The sequence below is a fragment of the Helicoverpa zea genome, chromosome 27 (genome assembly GCF_022581195.2).
Source record: "Helicoverpa zea isolate HzStark_Cry1AcR chromosome 27, ilHelZeax1.1, whole genome shotgun sequence".
Taxonomy (NCBI): Eukaryota; Metazoa; Arthropoda; class Insecta; order Lepidoptera; family Noctuidae; genus Helicoverpa; species Helicoverpa zea.
Genome location: NC_061478.1, coordinates 3,562,686 through 3,589,301, shown reverse-complemented (window position 1 = coordinate 3,589,301; position 26,616 = coordinate 3,562,686). Strand labels below are relative to the sequence as shown.

General features: G+C 36.5%; 1 protein-coding gene across 5 annotated transcripts in view; it reads right to left on the bottom strand.

The window, feature by feature from the left end:
* The window catches only part of LOC124643232 (acyl-CoA-binding domain-containing protein 5), a 37,498-nt gene that overhangs the window by 1,628 nt on the left and 9,254 nt on the right, over positions 1-26,616 (bottom strand). Inside the window, exons 2-9 of one of the 5 annotated variants that reach the window (XR_006985893.1) lie at positions 14,599-14,710; positions 13,528-13,609; positions 6,566-6,710; positions 5,612-5,697; positions 3,131-3,215; positions 2,161-2,261; positions 1,403-1,526; positions 173-1,051 (exon numbers count right to left, since the gene is read on the bottom strand). Coding sequence is in view for 4 of the 5 variants with exons in the window: in XM_047182123.1 (XP_047038079.1) it covers positions 1,404-1,529; positions 2,161-2,261; positions 3,131-3,215; positions 5,603-5,697; positions 6,566-6,710; positions 13,528-13,609; positions 14,599-14,710 (746 nt within the window). In the remaining variant the exon portion in view is untranslated. Of the gene's footprint in view, positions 1-172; positions 1,052-1,402; positions 1,530-2,160; positions 2,262-3,130; positions 3,216-3,281; positions 4,425-5,602; positions 5,698-6,565; positions 6,711-13,527; positions 13,610-14,598; positions 14,711-26,616 lie in introns of those variants that run through there. The other 4 variants (XM_047182123.1, XM_047182124.1, XM_047182125.1 and 1 more) reach the window with 4 other exon arrangements.

Here is a 26,616-nt window from a genome sequence, read left to right as displayed (position 1 = left end):
CAATATACGGAACTGTAAGGAGAACTGATTGCGCGCAGATCTATACGAGCCTTGCGTGAGTTGCGCTAAAGACAAGCACCGAACTATTGCAGTGACTGCACGCGCGCAGCTCGCGGACAGCTCGCGATCGGCTCGCGTGCTGCGCATTCACCAGATGTGGACGCACCCTGAGATGTACCTAGAATTTTACTGTAAATTCCAAGTTAATTTTTTAATATAACAAGACCAGTACCCATGTAAGAAATCATACAAGCTTTCATTAAAACATTAAAAATGCAATATTTGTGATTTAAAACGATATTTTCCTATGAACATACCATTTTACATAAAATAGCGGACCAACCCAGACAAACATAATATTTATTTATTAACATATACACCACAATATATTTTACTGTGACAAGTTCAAATTCAACAGAAAATAAATGAAAAAAAGAAAACAGTAACTATTCACATAAATTCCGAAAAAAAGTGCGAAAGAATTTTTTTTAGTAAAAAAAAATCACATTAAAATATGTTGCGGCGAAAGTGCAAAATGGTCGTAGTAAGGGCGAGTCCTAGACGGGCTACATTTTTGTGCAATATGTGGACAACATTAATAATACAATAATACATTTCTATAGTGTATACAGGGATAATCGTCGGTTTTGTGTCACCATTTCATTAAAGTAGTCTCAAAGGGGGTTCAGCGTGTTGCTCCCAAGAATCTGAGACATTATAGTCCCGTAGTTTCGTAGAGACATACAAAATAATGTACCGACAATATTTGACGAACATTTTCGGTATGGCTATGTAAGGCCGTTTAAGCATCAGCTACCCTATTGCAACACATGGCTTAGCCATATATTGCTCGGACATTAGTGTCCATAACATATTTTTGTAATGGACAGGCAATATTTTGCAAACAAAAATGCAGCCCGTCTAGACCCGCCCTTAGTTATCTACATAGTTTAGCCACGAGCGCGGTTATTGTCAACAATAGCCGATGTGTGAGCGGTCAGTGTCGACATCGAGTGAAGTCTTACTACTATTGGTGTACTGCCTTGAGGACCTGGAAATCAGAGGATCATGCTTCAATTTTTATCCTTTTTTTAACATTGCTAAACAGAGATGAAACCTATGTCATATAAAAGCTTTTATAAATTTTTACTTCTTTTCGTGGTAAAATAAAATAAACTGGTGGGTCCCGGCTATCATTTGAAGATCAGTCGTTATGGGTAGTCAGAAGCCAGTTAGTCTGACACCAGTCTTACCAAGGAGTATTGGATTGTCCGGGCAACTGGGTTGAGGAGGTCAGATAGGCAGTCGCTCGTTGTAAAACACTGGTACTCAGCTACATCCAGTAAGACTGGAAGCCGTCCCCGGGAAAAGGCTAGGCAGATGATGATGAGTATATACTCACGTTATGTATGCCTGCGGGACCTCGCCTGCAGCAGCCGGTGAGCTACAACAGGCCACAGCAGCACCAGCGCCAGGGTGCCCCAGCTCAGCTCCTGCCACGGCCAGCGCCAACCACGCTGTACTTGCTGCTGATACGAGGAAAATTAACTTAAAATTTATATATAAAAACCCAAATAAAATTGGAAACAGGGCAGGAGGATGAAGAAGATATAAAACTGAGTGACCCAACAAACTTCGTGTCTATCGTTTAAACCTTCCCTAGACCTCTACAAACATGCTAAAACCAAAATAAACCAAATTGGTCCAGCCATTGTCGAGTTTTAATGAGATTAACGAACGGCAATTCATTTCTTTAATATACGTATAAGAAGGCTAGCCGTTTTCCCGTGGAGAAGAATATGAAGAAGTAAGAAACATACATATACACACAATCTTTTGCCTACAGGTACAATGTTATGATGTGATACCTGCATTTTAATTGTTTCTCAAACAAACTAAAACTTTCTTTTGTTTCGATTTTACACACATAGGACGTCCTAAATACCTAGGACATAGGCCATTTATTAAAAAAAACTATTTTGTTGTACGAAAGTTTCCAACAAGACAAATAAAATAAGGGATATGACATGGCTGTTCTGCACCACAAAAAAAAAAGAAATTACCTCTTCTACTACAACTCCTTACCAAAATTATGGCCTAAACACAAAATCCCCCTATGCCCTATACAGATGATAATATGAGTCCTATATGTCTACTCACGTCTAGTATCCTGCGGTCACCTTCCACAGCTTTACGTAGCGCGGCCACGTCGGCTTCCAGCCGCGCCAATGTGCCTGGGAGCTGTTCCAGCACCTTCAAGTCTGTGGAGGAACAATAGAAATATTCCATCATTTAGTCATTCGTCATCATCATCAGTGGCCTTTTACATCTATAAAAGATTATTTGAGCTGCATTTAGTCATTAGTCATAGTGATATCTTGCTATTGCTGGACGTAGACCTAGGGCTCAATTTTGCCAATTCAATAATGTGTCAATTGGAGATCAATAGAATCACAATAGCAGTTTTAACCTTAGCGGGCATTCTGCTACTAATATAAAACCGATCGTATTCCGATGACATTCCATTGGTCAGTAGGGGTAGTCTGCTCGACAATCGTATTGCAATCGTAAATCGATTGCAGAAAATATGGTTCATTATTGAATCACAGAAAAGGATAAAAACGTTTTTAAGACAAAATAATAGTTCATTAAAACACTAAATACAAATACAATACAAATACAAAACACTTGGTAGAATTTGAATGGTAGCTCCTAAAACGATTCAAATGAGAGTCCATTGCAATTTGATTACGATTCAATTACAATTAAAATATTTGCGGAATGCTCTATATGCTCCAATTGTAAGTGAGTCGTGATTGGATCTTAGTTGGATATCAATCGTATGTTGCTTTAGTAAAATTCGCAGAATAAAGTCCCAGGGCAGGAAGAAGAAGTATATTACAGTTTAAATATCAGTTTAATCTAAGTAACTCACGTGTAAGTATATCTTAGACACCAATGGCTGATATAAAAGGCGAAGGAAAACATCTTGAGGAAACCTGGACTATGTAGTCTGAAATCAACCCGCATTGAGCAAACGTGGTGGTTAACGCTCAATCCTTCTCCGTGTGAGAGGAGGCCGCAGCCCAGCAGTGGGACGATAAAAAGGCTGTAACAGTAACAGACTTACGTGTAAGCTGTGAGGTGATCTGGTGCGCGTGTCCGTTGCTGAGTCGCGGCGCCGTCTGCCGCGGCGGCGGCGCTTCCGGCTCGCTCTGATGTTATAATAAATATGATATAACATTATTATTACATATGACTAATTATATTAACGTCCATATAATCGGATCTCAATCAGATAGGATAGATTTGTAAAAGTGATTGCTTGAAAGGACATTTGATACTATGACCAAAAAAATTGGCTTTTACTTAATTTGGTTTCTATAAAAACAATCTTTAGTAGACATACATTTTTTTGATAATAGCGTAGTATGATTTTGTAAACAGACACAGCATTTAGGTTCTAATTTATTAAAGCGTGCCTGTCTATTGTTTCATGAGTCCGTGGTAAAATAACACAATAGTTTAAAAATGCAATAATTCATTTGCAATGACTCATAATATAATCTATCTTATCTGATGGAAATAAACAAATGTACAACAGTAATAACAAATTATAATGCGCATAACTACATGCGTTAAATGAAAAGCCTACAGAATAAAATTTTCAGACCCATTCAGAAGTTACCCCGAATTGTTTGCGAACAATTTCAATATGGAGTAATTCTGGACTTATCAAGACCCCTTTTGCGTTAACGTTTATTTTTTTTCATTTCAGCATCTCTTCCTGAGCGTAAAAATATAGAAGCCAGATAATGTTGAAATATAAAATGCCGTTACTGTGTGAAACATCTAAAGATCCTCTCCTATTAAGCATATTATTGTTCGAGCCAACATCACGCGATTCGCCGCGCAGAAACTATTTTTTGATATAAGTGTGATTATTAGTGAGCCGCCATTAACTTTGGCGTGATCAGATCTAACGACTACCTATGTCATGAACAGTTCGCATTTGACTAACCGTGCATTTCAATAACCTATCTATTGTTTTGCTAACTAGAGATACTTAGTGATAATTTTGACATTATTCTCATGCAAGTTAGGTCCAATTCGTACCTCCAGTAACCAAATCAACAGAAAGACAAGTAATTGAAACCCGCCGTTAAAATCACCCAGATATCATCCACATACCACCTTCAGATGTCTCACACAACCCAAAAAAAAAATAACAACCAATTGCTAAAAGCAACATTAAAACAAAATCCAATGTTTATCAAGTGGACCTTATGCGTTTGTCCAGCACTGGTATTCTGTCGGCGTGGCACCTGACCATCAGGGTCACTCTCTTGGAACATTAGATGCAAATGCTGAACCTCATCCCATGCCACGTTGGATCTTCTAACTTGGCTTGGGTTCCCAATAACCTGTGTACCGGAAACCGGAAATCTATGCTAGGTTTTCACGTTCGATGGATTATTGAGTAAAAAATAAAATATCGAAACTAAATCGATGATCGAGTTGGATGTGACTATGAAGAAGCAATCATTTTTTAGTGTTGTGTTGTGAGTGATGAAGATATCGAGTGGTTTATCGACAACCTCGAGAATGGAGTGAATTATCGAAACAGAAAATTAAAAAGCAGAAAAGAAAATGAAAGACCGTGAGGTTTTTTGGTGGTGTTGATGAAATTATGAATCTTGTGACATGCTTCTGATGATCAATGAACAAATGCACTTATTTTGAAAAATAATAGATTTTTTATGTTCTAAATCTTTATGATACTAGTCCATCGTACGTGAAAAATTCTATAGTGGCAAACAAGCTATATAAGTGTCAAAATGTTGGGCGTTTTTGGGAAGAATGTAGGCAAAAAAATAATAGAAAATATCAAACTATAGATTTCTATATTAATTCCTTCTCTGTATAAGAAGAGGTTTGTGCCCTGCAGTGGGACAATTAAAATGCCTAATGATGATGATGATGAAAATTATGATCTTAAAGAATCTGCAGATTTTTTAAACAAAATATAATGATGGGAAAGCGATGATATTTGTCTACTGGCTAGCTAGATATTGCACATGCTGTATGATGATGACTCCCAAAAACGCCTAAATAGAAAAACCACACCACTCCACTTGACTTCGAAACCGGTGGATGGCAGATTTGGCAAAAAATATTGTTTTAAATGAATGTCCCAAAACCTATTTATTTCATGAATCGTTGACATTTACTTCGTTTCCAGAAGTAGTATTGTGAAATTTTCTCCTTATACGAGTATATAGTAAAGCTCTTTTCTAAGCCTCTAATTGTTACTATAAGGCTTAGCATAAAAAATACCCCTATCCGTAGTTCATAGGCCCAAGTACACCGACCCGACAACGTAAACATCAGTTTTCTTAAAGCAAATATTTACTCACACACAAACTCATTTTTTCAAAAAACGGACGTTTATATCGTCAATGAAAATAGATGTTAAACCGCTTCCCAACCAAAATAAAGCACCCCAAAGCACATTTTATCTCTGCCACCATCCACCAATCCGCAAGCCACACAAATTAGTGCCGTCACCAAACATCGATATTAATCACAGCACCATACGTACAACACTAACATCTACTGTATCGATAAACTCATCGTCCGAGTCGTGTCGCTGTCGCGGCGGCGACGCGCTGCGGACTGGGGACGACGCGCCCGATACTGGAAAAAAATATCGTTAAATCAATTTATTATTTTAAAAAAACACAACAATTTAAGGGGTTAAAAAGATAATCCTATGTTTTTAATACGAAACATTGCGGGAAGAATTAAATTTTAATTTCCTATTACACAATTTGTAACTATTTACATAAGCTAAATAAATATACATCTACTATATTTACATAAAATAAAGAGAGTCAAAAAATTTATCCTCATCGCTGTCACCCGTTCGTTTCGAGATTGTCATACAAAAACATTACAATAATAAATAGTAGAGTAGTAACTTTGAATCAATCTTTTTGAAATCATCTATTTAATAATATTTGACTTGTTAATTTTAAAAGTTTACTTTTTTTTGTTTAGATTTCTCACTATCATATAATTATCAAGTTTTCATCTATACTAATGTACGATGGGATTGACATCGTCGCTTATTGTGTACAAAAATCCCTTAAATAAAGAAGATTAAAAAAAAAAAAAAAATCTATACTAATATTATAAAGAGGAAAACTTTGTTTGTAATGGATAAACTCAAAAATTACTGTACCGATTTTAATTATTCTTTCACCATTAGAAAGCTATATCATCTGCGAGTAACATAGGCTATATTTTATCCCGGTGCGGGCAATAGCTCCCACGCGACGCGGGTAAAACCGCGGGAAAACGGCTAGTAGTTCATATTTGTGGAATGCCCCATCAATGTGGTGTCGGATTGCCGTCCCATCGGGCTACGAGAGTGAAGGAAAAGTGAGTGCACCTGTGTTTGCGTAAATCAATAAAAGTGCAATATGACTTTAAAACAAGACATTTATATTTCAGGGCATTTGTAAAACTTTTGCATATAAGTTAATATTAATTCCATACTCACACACAGGGGTATTCTGTCCAGACCTGACCCTGGCCAGGACATCTCCTGCCACCAGCTCCAGATCATTGTTCGGGAAGTTCGGGTCCTCATCGTCCACCGACAGAAACGAAGCCACATCTGAGTTGTATGACATCGTTTCTACTATCTGTACACAGAATAAACAGGGTGAATGAAAAAACAGCCAGTCCGCCATCTTGGGGAGGCCGCCATTTTGGATTTACAATGACATTTCTTGCTAGTCAAGTATTGTCATAAGAACTTAGAGCGTGTGCAAAATTTCATCGTAATCGAAGACCGAGAAGTGGGTCGAATTAAGATTAAAGTATTATAATAAGCGTGTTAAAAAGTAATTAGTCCGTCTTTTAGATAACCCTAAAATAATGGACCAGTATTTTACCTTTTCTCAATTATTTTGTATTTCGTTTTACATTGTTTGAGCAGCACTACTATCGCGGCATTTTCTTATTGCCCACTGCAATGTACATCCAACTTCATTGATTTCAATATGTTTTTAAACATTAGAAAAAAATATATTTTGCTCTGAGGCATAGACTGATCACAACTGATACTTATTTTAAGGGTGCATCTACATGGTGCTTTACAAGCGTGCGGATCCAGCGACTCGCGCATGTACCAGAGCAAAATACCCACCCGCGTGCTCTTGTCACTCATCATCATCATCATCAGCCTATCGCAGTCCACTGCTGGACATAGGCCTCTCCAAGTGCACGCCACTGAGATCGATTTTCGGCTTCTCGCATCCAGCTCCTGCCAGCCGTCTTGCGCAAGTCATCACTCCACCGTGCCTGAGGACGTCCTACACTACGTTTGCCGAGGCGCGGTCTCCACTCTAGAACTCGTTTACCCCAACGGTTATCGGTTCTTCGGCTAATATGGCCAGCCCACTGCCACTTCAGCTTGCTGATTCGATAGGCTATGTCGATGACCTTGGTTCTCTGACGGATTACCTCATTTCTGATGCGATCCCTCAGAGAAACGCCGAGCATAGCCCTTTCCATAGCCCGCTGAGCGACTTTAAACTTGTGGACCAGCCGTACCGTCAGTGTCCACGTTTCGGCTCCGTAAGTCATGACAGGTAGGACGCACTGATTAAAGACTTTTGTCTTTAGGCACTGTGGGATCGACGATGTTAGGACTCGACGTAGCTTCCCAAATGCAGCCCAACCCAACTGAATTCTCCTATTCACCTCGTCCTCAAAGTTGTTTCTACCTAACTGCAATGTCTGCCCGAGGTATACATATTTCCGAACAACTTCGAGAACGGCGCCGTGTATCGCAATCGGTTCCGGTAGAACATGTTCATTGAACATGACCTTGGTTTTGTCCAAGTTCATCCGTAGGCCGATGCGTAGAGAAGATTCAGCCAGGTCGTTCAGCATCTGTTGTAGGTCCTGCAGCGTTTCCGCCATGATGACGATATCGTCAGCAAATCGCAAGTGAGAGATGTGTTCGCCATTGATGTTGATGCCGCGTCCTTTCCAGTTCAGCGTTTTGAACATATCCTCCATTGCATTAGTGAACAGTTTCGGGGAAATAACATCCCCTTGTCTCACTCCTCGATGCAACGGTATGGGCCTTGTTTGCTGATTCTGTACATGCACCGTGTAGACGCACCCTAAAGATAGATACCAGATAGATTTTCATAATTTATAAGATTTTCATCCTCCTGCCCTGTTCCTAATTTTACTTCGGGTCGGCGCAATACGTCATTCTCTTACATTTTCTTCTGTCACTCGTTATACTGACACACACTCCCTTCCTATTCATGTCATCTTTCAGACAATCCATCCATCTTTTCTTAGGTCTTCCTCTTCCTCTCCATCCATCTACATACGACGCAGATTTTAAAATGTCCGGTGGAATCGGTTTGCTCTATTGATCGATGGCGTACCATCAAAAGGGACTACAATGCAGATAACATAAATAAAGGACAATGCTATTCTTTGTATGGAAGTTGGGCTCAAGAGTTGCCCACAGTAACTGCATAGTGTATTATGTTCCATAGGCTTATAATAGGTCCCAGACCGAAATATTTCGAAATCTATCCCAGGAGTGCTGAGAAAAACTGGTTTGACTCTTATTCAATACTACGAAAAATATGCTTACGAACTCTTAACTATTCCACTTTTATTACCTTAATTGAAATGCATTATAATATTAATCGACAAATACGAGGTATTGAACGAGATTTTTTTTTACCGACTTCAAAAAATGGAGGAGTTTCTCAGTTCGTTTGTATTCTTTTTACGTAAGTACGTGCATAACTCCGTCGTTTACCAACCGATTTAAACAATCATTTTATTGTTTAAAAGGATTTACTTTCCAAATAGTTCCAGGGTCCAGGGTCTGGTGATAGAAACCTTAAAACATTATGGAACTCTCGGAAATTGTAAGCACATATCGAATAAAAACTTGTCAATCGGGTATATGTCTCCGACACCACAAAACTGTGGAGGTTAAGACCTGACCTGACGATGGAGACGACAGTGAGACGAGGGAACTCCTCAACGGTATCTATTTACTACCTCGTGTTTGAGCTTATTTTATTCGTCTTGATAAGATTTTTCCATTGCCATTAAGGATATTAATTGCATGACGCTACTCGAACTTAGGACTGATTGTGGTAGATAGAGACTGAAAAGCAAGAGAAACAACAATTACCTTTAAACGTCTATTTCTGTTTTTTTTTTTTTTTTTTTTATCCTGTTAACAGTGAAACCACTATCTATCTGATATATATCTCTATCTATCAAGAAAAGAGGTTGTTAGGTTTGTGGCTGCTTAAAATGGCTTGCTAACAATGGCTGGCTAACATTAGAACTGGTTTTTCTCGGGACCTCTGGGACCGATTTCAAAAATATTTGGATTCCGTCTTAAGAGTGAAGTAAAAAACCTATTTTAATCATTCCCACTACTGGGCAAATGGCTTGGGCTTCATAAACTGACTGTTCAAGTTGGACATTAGAACCGGGTTTTCTCGGGACCTCTGGGACCGATTTCAAAAATATTTGGATTCCGTCTTAAGAGTGAAGTAAAGAACCTATTCTAACCATTCCCACTACTGGGCAAATGGCTTGGGCTTTATAAAGTGACTGTTCAAGTTTAACATTTGAACCAGTTTTTCTCGGGACTTCTGGGACCGATTTCCAAAATATTTGGATTTCGTGATAACAGTGAAGTAAAGAACCTATTCTAACCATTCCCACTACTGGGCAAATGGCTTGGGCTTTATAAAGTGACTGTTCAAGTTTAACATTTGAACCGGTTTTTCTCGGGACCTCTGGGACCGATTTCAAAAATATTTGGATTCCGTCTTAAGAGTGAAGTAAAGAACCTATTCTAACCATTCCCACTACTGGGCAAATGGCTTGGACTTTATAAAGTGACTGATCAAGTTTAACATTTGAACCGGTTTTTCTCGGGACCTCTGGGACCGATTTCCAAAATATTTGGATTTCGTGACAACAGTGAAGTAAAGAACCTATTCTGACCATTCCCACTACTGGGCAAATGGCTTGGGCTTTATAAAGTGACTGTTCAAGTTTAACATTTGAACCGGTTTTTCTCGGGACCTCTGGGACCGATTTCCAAAATATTTGGATTTCGTGTTAACAGTGCAGCAAAGAACCTATTTCGACCACTTTCACTACTGGGCAAATGGCTCAGGCTTTGTTAAGTGACTATCTATGGAGAATAATTGAACCGGTTTTTCTCGGGACCTCTGGGACCGACTTCAAAAATATTTGGATTTCGTGTTCAGAGTGCACTATGGAACCTATTTTAACAATTTCCACTACTGGGCAAATGGCTTGGGCTTCATAAACTGACTGTTCAAGTTGGACATTAGAACCGGGTTTTCTCGGGACCTCTGGGACCGATTTCAAAAATATTTGGATTCCGTCTTAAGAGTGAAGTAAAGAACCTATTCTAACCATTCCCACTACTGGGCAAATGGCTTGGGCTTTATAAAGTGACTGTTCAAGTTTAACATTTGAACCGGTTTTTCTCGGGACCTCTGGGACCGATTTCAAAAATATTTGGATTCCGTCTTAAGAGTGAAGTAAAGAACCTATTCTAACCATTCCCACTACTGGGCAAATGGCTTGGACTTTATAAAGTGACTGATCAAGTTTAACATTTGAACCGGTTTTTCTCGGGACCTCTGGGACCGATTTCAAAAATATTTGGATTTCGTGTTAACAGTGCAGTAAAGAACGAATTTCCACCACTTTCACTACTGGGCAAATGGCTCAGGCTTTGTTAAGTGACTATCTATGGAGACCATTTGAACCGGTTTTTCTCGGGACCTCTGGGACCAATTTCAAAAATATTTGGATTTCGTGTTCAGAGTGCACTATGGAACCAGCTGAAACTACTCCCACTGCTGGGCAAACTTTGAGCCCACACCCTGGCATTGTCCTTTAAATCATATATTAAGAGTTTATCTTTTAAAGATGTTTATGAATCCAGTGATCCAAATGAAGCGTACAGTGCATTTTTTGAAATTTATAACTTTCTCTATGAACAATGCTTTCCTAAAACGATTGTATATATAAACGTTAAGAAAAAACAAACCTGGATATCACGAGGTGTAAAACTGTGTAGTAGGAAAAACGAACCCTTCTTTGGAAATACAGATCAAATCCAACCATACAAAATAAAATATACTTTAAAAAATACTCTAAATTATTTAAAACAATCATCAATAAAACAAAATGTGCACAAAACACATATAAAATTAAAACATCAAAAAATAAATCTAAAACTACTTGGCAACTAATAAACAATAAAAAATTTAATCTACCTAAACATAACATAAATAAAATTCGTAATGGAAATAAATATATCACCAGTCCTAATGGAATAGCCACCTTATTTAATAATTATTTTGTTGATAAAATCCAACCATCCTCTTCTAAATCCGGTAGAGTCAATAAACACATTGTTAGCAGAAAAGACTCAATGTTTATGCTTCCAAGTATGCCACAAGACATACAAAAAATTATTAATTCATTAAAGAACACTAACAGCGTAGGATATGATGGCTTCAGTACAAAAATTATAAAAGAAGTATCGAGTGATATATGTGGACCATTGAGTCATATTATTAATTTGTGTATTACTGAAGGTGTTTTTCCTGACGCTTTGAAGAAGTCAGTAGTAAAACCTTTATTCAAAAAACAAGACAAAGAATTGGTTGAGTTCTATAGACCTATTTCACTTATACCAATTTTTTCTAAAATAATTGAAAAGTATATTTACAAAGAATTAAATACATACTTAGAAAAGAATAAGATACTCTGTGACGAACAAAAAGGTTTTAGAGCTAAGAAAACTATAAACATGGCTATATATGATTTTTTATATAAAATAATGTTAAATATAGATAAAAGAAATCCAGTATGTGCAATTTTTTGCGATATGACACAAGCCTTTGACTATGTTCAACATGATACACTACTAAGTAAACTAGAATGTTATGGAATAAGAGGAAATATACACAATCTCATAAAATCTTATTTACAAAATAGAAAACAAGTTACAGCAATAAGTAGAATTAATAGTGAAACCAAATTTGAGGAAATATCTGTATCAGAAGAGCGACAGGTTGTATATGGCGTTCCACAGGGAAGTGTTCTGGGCCCTCTCTTATTTACAATCTACATAAATGATTTCCCCAAGTATATAGAACATGTAATGACGCTATTCGCTGATGATAGTACCATAACTATACCATGCAATAAAAAAGATGAGTTTAATCAAGACATATATAATACCTTAAATAATAGCATAGAATGGTTAGAAAATAATAATTTAAAAATTAATTTAAATAAAACCGTTATCACTTATTTTGGTCAACGAATAAATATAGAAAATAATAATGTCATTGAATATAAAAACAATAAAATTGAATCAGTTGCGTCGACAAAATTCTTAGGCTTAATAATAGACCAAAATCTCAACTGGAAATCTCACTTAGAAAACCTAGCTAAAAAACTAAGCAATAGTGCATTTGCCTTATATAGTCTATCACAAACAGTGAATGCAGAAACATTACTAATAGCCTACTATGGAATAGCTGAATCTATCCTTAGGTATGGCTTGATATTCTGGGGCAAGTCCACGGATTGGGAGACCATTTTTAGAGCTCAAAAAAGATGCCTGAGGTCGATGTTCAAATTGAAGGTAACTGATAGCTGTAAGCCGTATTTCGAACAGTATAAGATCCTTACATTGCCATCTCTATACATTCTCGAAGTTGTCATGTTCGTAAAATGCAATCCTCATTTATTTCCGCGTCTTGAGGATGTAGCACATCGAAATAGACGTGATAATACCAAACTCTGTCTTCATCCGTGTAAAACTGCACTTATGCGCAGAAGTATATTTTGTATGGCACCTATCGTGTACAACAAATTGCCTAAGATCTGGAGAGAACTCAATACCGAAGCTCTGAAACGCCGGCTCAAATTATTTTTAGTACAAAGAGCATACTATAATATTAAAGAGTTTCTCGATGAAAACATATTAGATTTTAAGTAGAAAATGTTTCTAGTATTAGTGTTTTTAATGTTTTTAGTTTATAATTAATTTTGCAAATATTTGCATGCCATGGCAAATGGCAAACATGTTTTTAAGCACATATTTAATTGTACCTACCATCTTACATATGTACATGCACCTGCGTGTGTATGTATGTATACACATGTTTATGGCGAATAAATTATTCTATTCTATTCTATTCTATTCTACATTCATACTTAGCACACACTTTGATGCATGCGTATCACCCCTCCTCATTACATGCCCATACCTTGACAATCTTATACTTCTCAACTGTAACTGGCGCTACTTTCAGACCTCCTCTAATGTAATCATTTCTCACTTTATCCATTCTTGTAACACCACACATAAAGATAGATACATAATATGCTATACACCTTATGTAATTCGTCGACGTATGCCTTCATCGCCTCGTCCTTTGTCATATTGCCTAATTTGTTCCATGATTCCCATTTTGCTCTGAAATTGAAAAAAATAATATTTAAACCTTATTCCTTAACACATAAGGAACATATTAGAAGAAAAAAAAGAAAGTTTACGGTGAGTTGCACCATTAAATTTTAACGATGACCGAAGCATTTTCAGTTGTCAAATCGCTTATTTGACCAATGGGCGGCAAGTATACGGCTGGTTATGGTTTGGTTATCGTTATAGACAAATGGTGCAATTGCCAGTCAGGAGTATATTAGTTGACTAACTTCGGTAAAAGATTGCAAAAGCTTAAGCATGCATATTTTTCGCACAAAGTGTCTTTGTAAATTTACCTCCTTACGCAGTCGGGTATGAAAATGAGTTTTTAATAGACCTCCCTGAGAATAACTTGCGTTTCTATGTTACAGCTCGAAGGATAATGTAGGCAGACATTATGTAGTTTTATTTGTCACTAGCTGATCCCCGCATCCCTGGAGAATCACTTTCCGAAACCCGGTAAGGAGTAGGCTATGTCCTTCCCCATAATTTAAGCTAGTAGACTATCTGTGCTACTTTAGTTTATATCGGTTAGACAGACTTACTTTCGCATTTATTATATTAGTAAGCTTACAACAGCTTACAATGGAGTATCAAACTTTCACTGATCGGCCCTAACAATGACCCTTCAAGAGCCTTTTGTGCTTCAAGTCTTCATTCTGCCGATCAATCCCGTAGCCTCGATAGGCTTTGTCCCTAAGAGACTCTTAATAATACATTAACATAAGATGATAACTAATTTACAAAGCCTTTGCAAAATATCTTTCCTCATCGTCGACTCCTCAGCTAAATTACTTCCACTACTGGACTGCTGTCTCCCCCAACAAGCTGAGGTGATATGCCCAAACTCACCGCGCTTGGCATGTTTGTTGGTGGACGAAAATACACTCTTAGACACTTGACATTTGCAATTCCTTTATCGAAATCTATTTTCGTTTTCCGAAAAAATATATAGATAGGAATATTATAATTTATCTTACCTGTTGACTACATCCCAGAAACCAGGCTTAGGCTTATCACACGGACCTTCTGTGGCTTGTTTGAAGTAGCTGTAGAAACGCAGCATCAACTCATTGCTCGGCTGGTATGACCCTGAAAAGAGGAAACACGGCTTGATGAAAATACTGTTCTTTTGATGAATTAAGGTAAAGACCAAAGGATATGGCACACGTTACGAGAGGCATTTGTTCAAAAGTCACTCTTGTAGAGACCAAAGTTTGTGATTGTGTGTCGACAACGGATTTTGAAGAATGTAGCTAATACATTAGAACAACTTATTGGCGACTTTTAATCTGGACAAGGGAAATAGTTTCCTTACAAATACGTTGAATCCACTGGCGGAAGCCAGTAGACTGCAAAAAAGGGAAACATTTACTGATACCAAAAAAAACTTATTAAGCATTTGAGTGTGTTTTGAGAAGCGCATGATTGTAGATCGTAGACTACTTCATCATCTGATTGCGTTAAATTGACACACATGATTAATAAAACAAATTCGCCATGTATGTTTTAATCGTACATAAAAGGCGAAAAAACTTGTTTGGCATTCGAGGTGATCAAAAACGCCATAATTTATACCGGTCAAGGACATGTGAGAATCAAGTTTTATTTCATCATTTTTAATTTATTTCGGTATATGCTTAAGTCCATGGCAAAACATGCAAAATTAACTTAGGGGCACCGACTTCTATGTATTGGCCTAAAGAGAATGAGTGTCTATGGAGTTTCTTGCCGGTTCTTTTCATAAAAATGTTGGCTTTAAGCTCCAAGTATCAATATTTTTCAGGTCAACATAACAATATTTTTTCAAATTATATAAAATATGCAAATTATGATTATGCAATATGTAATTGTTTGGTGATTTCATTATTAGAAATATGCAAAATACGCTTATGCAATATCTAATTGTTTGATGTATTGTAAATTAATATTAAAACAAAAAATATAATGGAATCACATATAATGGAGCACAAAACGTGCTAAAAATCAGTATTGTTTATTATCACGCGTGCTTCTTAAATTATATAACAAGGTTAAACGCATAACAGTAATTAAAATCATGTAATTATAAATACATAAATAATAAGGTAGTTCATTAAAACAAGATTGGTGTTTCAAGGTATAATAACCCTTTTTGCGTTGAATTTATAAGTAGGCTACTGGTCACTTAAAATTAAGATTTTTCGTATGGTTTGATACCGAATTTTGTTTATTTCTTTTTTTATTTTGTCTTCACAGCCTAAAACGTTAACTGGTGGACTCCTATCTCTCCCAAATTGTGGGGAATTACCCACACTCGCCGTGCTGGGCATGTGCGCAGTGTGGAATATATTTAGATTCGGAGATGCAATTTTTAGGTTTACCATTACAAAACTGAAACATGCAGTGTTCGAATATAGAATAAGATGACAAACTTCGAGTCAGTAGCAATAGTTTTTATTGTAAAAAAAATGCAGATAGCCACTGAGATTCCTCTTTGAGTCATTTCTGTTTAATCACAATAATAATAAAAAACCAATGCAGAAATATTAGCAGTCCAATGCATTAACCTTACTTCTATAAATACCTATACATTTACATTGACACACTCCTTCTATCCACATTTCGCTTAGATAAACACACTCATTTACAAAACCAACCTTAGGTTATAAGTAATAAAGTATATTTTGCGCTGACATAAAACTTCTTTGTTTGAACATAGGTTGAACTTTTGACCCTTGCAGTCTGCTTGTGTCTACTAAGTCTTAATGGTATGTTGATGTTATATATTGCTAAATATAATATATAGCTTTGTTTTAAATCATAACAATGATACTGGTGAGTGAATGAGGTATGTTGCAGTCGATGTTATACATAGATCCATGAATATGCATGGAGTTTCTTGCCGGCTTTTCTTCACGAGACCAAGTTTTTGGAACCGTGCAACTAGTATGACTTTTCATAAGCCTGCAAAGCCTTATTTGAAATGAAAACATTTGATTTTGGCTGAGCTTGAGAGCAGCAGATAGGGTAGTATTAGATTCTTTACCCTTGTTTTTTTGTACCTGTCATCATCATCATCTGCCTAGCCTTTCCCCAACTACGTTTGGGTCGACTTCCAGTCTAACTTGATGCAGCTGAGTAACAGTGCTTTATAAGGAGCAACTGCTTATTCGACGTCCAGTTACCCGGGCAACCACAATGATGATGTACCTTTAATATTTACGTACCATTTTTTTACAGTTGCTCTTACGTCAAACCCCAACGTAAGCTACTAGACAAATAGATAAAATTTTCCCTAATATAAGGAAAAATCATCTCCTGAAGCAATAATGACTTACCACGCAAATAAAGCTTAGGAGTAAGCACATAACACGCAAATATCTTAGTCAAATATTTGTTGATGAAGAGGAAAAGACATGATGTTTTCCATAGTTGACGTCAATGCGTGGAGTGCATAGTGACCAAATGCTTTTTAAAGGGTTCCGTACCCAAAGGCTGAGACTTTTCTGTTCGACAGTCTAGTGACTGTATCCCATGAAACATGATAGTAAGGCAGCTGAAATGTTCACAGATGATGTATTCGCTAATATAATACATATTTTATAGGGGAACGTAAACCTTCGCCCGCGAGTCGGAGTCGCATATGGCTGTTTTTTTTTTTTATATTATAAAATAATATGAGGACACCTTTCACGCTCAGTCGGCTATCCCCTACTTTTCAATTTTGTCCAAAAATAAAGGTATGTAGATTTTTTTATTAGTCCAGGCCTACAAAAACCTGTAATAAAGTCCACGACACTCCAAAACCGCTACCTACTTATAGCGTTCCGTTTTAGGTAACGAACATAGAAGAGAGAAAGTACAATTCGTGTCATAGAGTTTTTGTTAACTAAGCTGCTACTACTACTTACCACGGCTACTTAATTCTAAAGGATTGTACTTGACAAAAAAACCATAAGTTGTGCTCAATTTGATACATTATTTTGACCTACACGACAAAGAAAATAATTCGGTTAAGCGATTGTTTAATTCGCTTAGGAATGGAACTTCCCCTTTTCCACACTTAGTTTATTATAATACATGTTGCTTACATTTTATATCTACACTGCTATTATAAAGCTAAATAAAGTTTAGTTTGTTTGCTTGAACGTGCTTATCTCAGGTCCATTTATTGAGAAAACTAGGCTCTTTTTTCTTCTCTTTTTTTTCAACTCTAGGCTATTATTTATCCGGGTGCGCGGAGTTGTCTCCATGGAACGCGGATGAAAAAGGGGGAAGCTAGTATAGAATACACATTTTTCCGGGTAAGGATAAAAGTATTATGTCAAAATATCTTCCCCACCGCCCGCATCTTTCACTCGTATCTTCAAGAAAGTATTTCATTCGCGTGGAAAAACTATAAGTACGTCTATTATATGCTCAGATAAATTTGTGTCCATAGACGATCCATACTTCATACTAATATTAAACCCACTGTTCTCGGGTTACTACTGGGCATATTTGAATGATTCTATGATTTAGATAGCCCATTAATTAAGAAAGGCTTTTATAACCAGCTCTGCAAATTAGTTCCTTGAGGACATTAGGAAAACCGCAGGAGAAAGCTAATTAAAATAGAAAATCAATTCTAGAAATTAACACATCTGTCAATTAGTTTATTATTATTTATTGTATTTATTAAAGTAATACAATCTTTAATAGAAGTATGAACATAAAATAAACAATTGCGCTTAATAATTTGGATGGGGCCCACTAAAGTGAAAGTTGATACAACGCTAGACGTTTTGATAGACAAGAGTTGTGACTTTCTTTAATACATAGTAAACGACATTAGTTATGAAATTATTTTTGAATACACTATTTTCTAAAGTGCACCAAAACAGAGTAAGTTGTGTGAATGTAGATATGGATGTATGGATAGAAAGAGAGAGAGGAAGACCAAAGACAAGATGGAGTGAATGCTAGTAGGTATGACGAGTAACAGGGAAGAGATTATCCTCTTAGAATAGAAAACAGCTATTATATGAGGGAAACACTAAACACATCTGGATAATGAATGCTTTTTGCCTCGAGGTACGAAGATACGTGGTACCCTGAAAACGGAAATACTTAAGCTATGTTTTATCCGAGTAATGCCATCCCCGCGTAGAAGGTATGAGTGACCTACATATTTCACATAAGTACATATAAAACAAAGTGTACTAAAATACTGTAAACTCTCTAGATTTTATCAGAGTCAACGCTTCAAAACGGATGCAAAAACAACGATATACAAACACATATCATATAACTGAAACTATCAGCTTCATATAACTATAACACGGTCTACTTACTCAGTACTCGGAAACTAGTTCGGCTACATTTGCACTTAAACGTTATAGGCCTTGAACTGTGCGCATAATATCGATTATCACTTGAATGCATTCGATAGCAGATATTGAGGTATATCAGGAGAATATTCTAGTAAAATATTTACAATCATAGGTTTTGTTCTGAAAGCAGACATAAGGCGTTTTGGAATCCAGTTTATCGGTGGCACCGTAAAATTGGTACATTGGTAGGTCCCGGTTGTCATTTTAACATTTTTGGCAATCGACAACAACTTGTCAACCAGCTTTTTCAAGCTGTGATTGTCGGTTTGCCGGATTACATCTGTTAGTGTCTTCAGTGGAGGGACTGACTATATAGTCAGTAAAATTGACTCTAAAACTGGTGCTCAGATGTTACCAGTTAGACTGGAACCCGAATCCAACAAGTTTGGAAAGGATAGGCAGATGATGACTCCAAAAACAATCCAGTTCCAAAAACAATCCTCAATATTCATTAACCTTTGTCAACGACAGTAACAGTAAACTCTCAAACAAATCAGCCACAAAGCTTCAAAGTCAACAAGCCAATCGATGGATAAGTACCAGAAATAGAAAGCAGAGGCTCCTATCAATCGATACAGACCTTGTGACTTGTCATTCGAAGCACGAGCCGTTAATAGTGAGGCAGCTGAGAATACCCAGCCAATTGTGGCGTTAGGAATATTAAATGGGTAACTTGCAATGTTGCATCATGGTTTAGGATGGGATATGCGTTTCACTTGAAGATAGTTTTGGAAGATCTAAGCAGTGCAAGTGACACTGAGAACTTACAACATGAATGAGATAAAAACGGTGTTGTTTTTGATATTGCTAAACAATCTGGCCGGATAATGATCTAAACTGGCTCAGTCCAACTTTAAGTCAAAGTCAAAAGGTAGTCGTGTCCTTACATCTTGCAAACTTTCAATAAATTTTAATATTATAAAGATTTATTTAGCTTAAATCAGAATTCTAGTAGTCTCCAACAGCTCTAGTCCAAAAAAGATTCGTCTGTTATAAAGACACTGCATAATCCTACAACTTCAGTGCTAAGTTGTCCATATATGGTATAATTATTACTTAACACTTATATAGCAACAATGAAACAAAATGACCTCAAACCTTAGAGTCTATGTGTTAATTGAACAAGCTTGTTATTGTTGTCGTAATTTCTAGAACAATAACCATGTTTTTGTTCGCACCTTCCATCATTGATGACGTAAAGAGAGTATGTAACTTCCTACGCAATATTTGTAATAACAGTTGAGGATAGTAGGATGATCTGACTAAAGTTACGGACGCAGGCCACTTCAAGCTCTGCCGGGGCTGCGGGTTGTTCGAAAGAGATACCGCGGCCCTGGCACATAAAAGGCCTACGACGGAACACGACGGTTTTTAGTCAGTAAGAGTCTGACACTCCGTCACTGCTGCTAACCCACAGCGGGAGGGGTCATTTGATGATTTTTGACGTCGTTAAAAAAAGGCCACTTCAAGCTAGTTGTTTTTTTGTTTATTTGTAGGCATATATTTAACAGTGGTCGTCCTACAGCTGCAATGATGATGAACAATCTTCGCATAGCTTACGGACCCCCTTTTACATTTGGCACTGTGTTCGCGATCTGTGATCTTGTGTGTCCAAGGCCCGTATCGATACGTCCCTGCTAATTTAGCTAAGTGTCTAAGTAGTAAGGACCGTACTAATGATTACGTAACTAGGATCCCATTTTTAACTGTTGTTATGTCCAGGGCCTCTAAGAAGAGAAGTCTAGACTTTTACTAACTGAAATCCATCTTTGTTACTTCCGGATCCCTTTGAGCATTAGTACCGTGGTAAGACCCTCCCGTGGCACTCATAGCAGGATGTCCTCTAGCGATTGCTCATCTCAAAAAAATGGTAAAGACGGTGCTGACATGCTGACAACGATGAACATGATGTAAATAGAACTTTACGATATTTATTTATGTAAAAATTTAGTGTCAATGTACTGAGCTTAAAAATAAGATTGGAGATAAATATTTATCTCGAATAATTGTTAGTAACGCTAAACAATGACAGACAAAAAATCTGAAATTAATATAAAACGTTAGAAAAAAAGATTTTTTCCATTTCAGAACAATGGCGTTAAGTCGTTAGTATTTTCCAGTTTTGTAAATAAATATTCATAATCTTGTATTATGTTTTGTTGATGCATTGTCTTAATTTTTTATAAGCAATTCTATTAACGGAACGCGTTCATTATAGGCCTCAAAGAATCTTAATGAATTACTTAGCATAAAAAAAAATTATTACAATAAGCTTATTCATTACTCTTAAAAAACGCCTATAATGGACGTGTTTACTCTTTATGCAAACAATAAAAAAGCGGTAGATTTTATAGAAATATTTTTTAATACAATATTTTTAGAAACAGCAACGCCGTTTGAAATAATCCAGAAACGAAATAAAAACAATTTAATAAGACTTGCAATCGTCCATCGTGCTATTACATTATCCCTAGCAGCCATTTACTGAAGATATGAAATGAGGGCGTGAAATGCTTACACGCTTGCAATATGATTAACCCCTTTTCCTGGAAGGCTTCTTTATCCTATTTGTAAGCAAATGTGTAAATGCTTATTGGCGTAAAGGATAAACCACGAATCAAACATCATCCGTCTTACCACAAAAACTTTTTAACGTCAGTTTAAGACTTGTCTAAAAAAATGACAAATTATGACGTTGACATAAGGTTCATTTTGGAGACACATTTTTTTTTAGACAAGTGTAAAACAGTTGTTAAAGTTTTTGTAGTAAGGCCATATTCATTTATTTATTACTTTGTATTTTTTGCACAACGTACAACGGCAGATTTAACGCCTCAGGCGTTGTCTACCAGTTTTTCTTAGGGTGAAATAAAAGTCATCAAAGGCATTATGAATACTTTCTCAATGTTTGTCTAGTGTGGACATGTTTATCATCGAATTGATCTCTATAAAACAAAAAACAATTAGTAGCCAGTGTCATCATAAAACGAAACAATGAATGCCTAATAGACACTTTACACGACAACTGTCCCGAAGCCTCTTCATACACAAACGTGCTTTCAATTACAAACTGCTAATTGCTTCCATATCTGACTTTGTATTGCAAAAGTAATATCAGCAGTCCAAAACAACCGAATAAATACAAAAGTATTAATATACATTCATCAGTACCTTTTCCTAACGTGCACGACCCATTATCAAAAATAGGCCACGGATCGATTTGACAGACAAACAATCATGTCATCTACATAAACAACTGTTGTAAAATGTTAAAAGCAATTGGATGTATTCTGAATAATAACGATGTACCAGGCTGTACCTGCTTAATAAATGTCAGTATAAAAGGTATGGATGAGATACGATCGAAATTAAAAGCCATAATGTAGGACGAATACAGTTATAAGGATCTGACAGAACCATTTCGATAAGTCAAGACAATTTTAGTACAAAAGTTGATTAGATGCAGCTTTCGATCGGACACAATATTTGTAAAAAAAGTTAAGTCAGTAACAGGTCTAATCATGAAGTAAAAACAGACTTTTTCACACAACACATTGAAATTCTTGGAAAATCGAGTACCAGAGACCATCGAGACAATAACTCGAAACGACTCGTTGCACCCGTGACCGAGAAACGATTACGTAAATTATCTTGAGATTGCTTTCTTACGTCACTTTCACGTTTACCGTAACCAGTTCCCTGTGTAACTGTCGGAAGTGTTATTATCTGAGAGATATAAGTATTTGCTGGTAAAAGGTAAATTGTATTTGTGTATTGAAATTGAAAGTAATATACACCTTCACTTGAAAAACGACTCTTGTAAATTTTGAGTGTTAGTAAGTGGAGAGCAATCTTAGATGTAAACGTTATTCTTAAATATTGAACGCGAAAAGGTTTTCGCTGCCAATGGAAAAACTGGTTCAACTTTAATTATTTAACATACAGGGCTCTAAAATTGTTAACCAGACCATCAAAGGGCTTACCACAGTAAGAGCAGCTTACCTTGCAGATATAATTATCAAAGCAAAAGTCAGGTAGCAGAAAAAATACCAGTACCAAAACAAAATTGCAGTCCGCAAGCCCAAACTAGGGGATAATTATGGAGTTTACAAGTTTGTAGGGCAGTGCTCTCGAACCGCAAATTACTGACAATCCAGATTGTAGGTACAAACCGCAGCGGATTACAGGTTGCATTCAAGGACAGACGAATAAAATAGATGTATTTTTAATGAGCAATCGATATTTCCAATATCGATATGGCAAGCTCTGCTGCGACTAATATTTCATTTTTTGCAAGTCATTCTTGCATATTTTATTTTAAAATATTTCGTATTCAGACATAAGTTATGCAAGCATTTGACAATTTTTATGAGGCTAAGTACAGCTCAACCTGATACGATAAGCCAAAAACAAGAGACAATTCTACATTTATCTAGTGAACATAACTTTTAATGGTAAATTCCTAAAATGGTAACTACCAGATATATATAATAACAGGTTTATTTTTTTAGATCATTTTTGATAATAAAAAAATTAAGCTGTTGGGCATTGGTCACAGCGCCTATTTTAATATGGGTTTCCCAACCACAAGGGTTAAAGTCCGAATGAAACTTGAAAATATTCCACTTAGATACAACGCAAATACGGTCCGGTTTTGCTATAAGACCTTATGAAAGAGCAAGGTACATCTGTAGGAAGATTTTTATCATTAACAACCAGGCTACTAGCTTCTACAATCCAGTTCTCCCACGTCGACCATCTTTTAAAAAGCAATTTACACCTAGGGGTGGAATGAAGGCGACTATTTACATAATAGCATACATAATGTACTTTATGTCAATTATATAAAACATAATCACACGCTAAACAAATCGCTGGAATGAAACAATTACATAGAATTTAGCCTAACGCAGAAAAAATGCGTGAAAATTGCACTTATTTCCAGGCCATTCAAACTAGAAAATTAGGTACTAATCAGGGGCCCGATTCTCCTAATTTTACTTAAGCGACCTTCGATTGACGTTCGACTCGATTCGACTGAGATCCAATCCCGACTCGATTACTATTGAAGCGTATGTGGCATTCCGCTATTTTTTCTTTGAAATAAACGTTTTTATTCTCTTCTGTCATTCAATAATGAATCATTTTGTCGGCAAATGTTTTACGATTGCAAAATGATTGCACGGCAAACTACCGTATAGACCAAAATTACCAAAATAGCATACCAATCGCACACCAATCAAATGTCAATCGAATACGATTGGTCTTTTATTAGTAGCAGAATGCCCGATATGGTTAAAACTGCTATTACGATCGTATTGTGATTCGATTACTATTCGATTTTGACATTATTAACTTAGGAGAATCGGGCCCCAGTTTAGCTGTAACGTGAAAACCAAACGATTACTTAAGAAGTATTTATCGGAAATATAGAAAAAAGTATATATGTAAATAGAAGCTAACTATGAAATGGTTGTTATACCAAACCGGTTTCCCAAGTGAATTAGTCATCGCATATTAAGTCATTTTACAAGTAAATTGTTATTGAAGAATTGTTTTCCACGATAACATCAAAGGTAGCTTAAAACAACACCGTATAACACCATATAAATGTATTCAAAGGCCTTTTATGTAACGATTAAATACATTAAAACCTGGGTTAAAGCCTACTACTCAAAAAAAAATATCAACTGCATCAAAACAAGTTTAAAGTCGCAGTACTTTTAACCTTCTAGTGTGCAAAATGGGAGTTACTCTACGACCATAGTTCGACCACACTTAAATACACAGTCCCTTCAAATGCACAATATCTGTTATTGCACTTGCATCACAAGTACAACATCTGCTTACAGAATATTTATTCTGTTGCACTCAAATGCATGTATTGCAGCATCGCTCTAAGTTTTACAACGTGCTGACTGTTAACACCGGCTTTACGTCTAATGTCTAAGACTTCATAACAAGTTCTTCCGTGTTTCGGAAGGCACGGTAAATTGGTGGGCTTTTCTGAACATCTTAGGCAGTCGTTACGGATAGTTAGAAACCAGAAAGTCTGACAACTAGGCTACCCAAGGGGTATAGGGTTGCCCAGGTAACTGGATTCAAGAGGTCTGACAGGCGATCGAGTCATGTAAAAGACCCCAAATAATTTTGGGCAATCATCATGGTTATATCAATTTATTTGGGTTGGGTGCAGCATAATTTCTTCTTCCGTCGTCTTCTAAGTTCTATCTGCCTTCATCTCACAAGATACATTCATCCTAGCCACATCGGCTTACACACAATTCATCCATCAGTTCTTTGGTTGTCTTTCTTTGGATCTACATACAAGAGAGATAACAAGATATCGAGCCTTTACCGCCATTTTAGCGCAACCGACAAAAAACAAATTTTACAGGAGACGGTTTACGATAAAAATTCATGTGTCGCTTACGTTAAGGTTTAGAAAAAATGTGTATTAACGATAATTTTAGCACTTGCTATAACTTTGTAACGCTTTTTTTTTGGCGGGAAACACCAACAGGGAAAGGTCCGTTACGGTTTAAAATACTAGTTTCGATAAAAAACGGTTTCTTGACAAAAGTGTCGCTTACGATAATTTGGCGGTAACGGCTCGATATGTGCGGTAGGGATGCCAGAGAACAAATTCATGTTTCTAGTATATTTAGAACTTTAGAAGTTCCTTATGAAATGGCCGTTATGTCTGAATCATTTCGAAAGTAATAGCTACATAGATCAACGAGGACAATCTAGAAAGTATTTTAGGTTTATATCTAGACGAAAATTATTCCGTATTTCGGAAGGCACGTTTTTGTGGGTCCCGGCTATCATTTGTATATCTTTCGTCGCTCTGGGTAGTCAGAAGCCAGAGAGTCGGAAAACTAGTCTCATCGAGGGGTATCAGGATTCCTGGATAAATGGTACATAAATAGCTGCATTTGGTTAGATTGGTCAGCCAGCCCAACAAGGGAAAAGTCTACACTGATGATGATCAAGTAGTCTTGCTAGGTAGACGAAATTATTTAGTTATCCTCAGGCTAAAATATCCCACAAAAATCACCACTTAAAATAACCTAATGATGAAATGTAGTATGTATATTACAACTCCTTAACATAAAATTAGTAGTTTCAATTGCATGTACTTAATAGAGTACATTGACTTGTATGTCGGTACATAATTAAATACAATGTATACTGAATTTCTTAATAAGTATACAGTAATTATGTATGGTATGCGTTTCATTGAAAATGGTTCAAAGATCAATGAGGTCCAAGTCTCTTTAGTGCGTCAAGAATATATATTATTTTAGCTCGCATTTTCAAAATGTAAGAAACTTGGATATTTGAAAATAGTTTTCTGATGCAGCTGCCGATTTAATTGGAGGGTCCAAAATCTTGCAAAAATATATCTTAACTACTCTGAGAATAGTTGAACGAAACATCTCCTTACTTGGTACTCCTTGATGGCTTGGATCCTGAATGGGGGATTCAGCCTGTTTAGTGACATTTGGCCATGGCCTTCCAAGACACCACTTACTTACTGTGCTTACTAGACTGCTAACGAACTTTCTAGAACTTCAACTACTCGTTCGAAGTCCAAACCAACTCCAAATCGTAATGATACAAAATTAAGAAGCATTCACC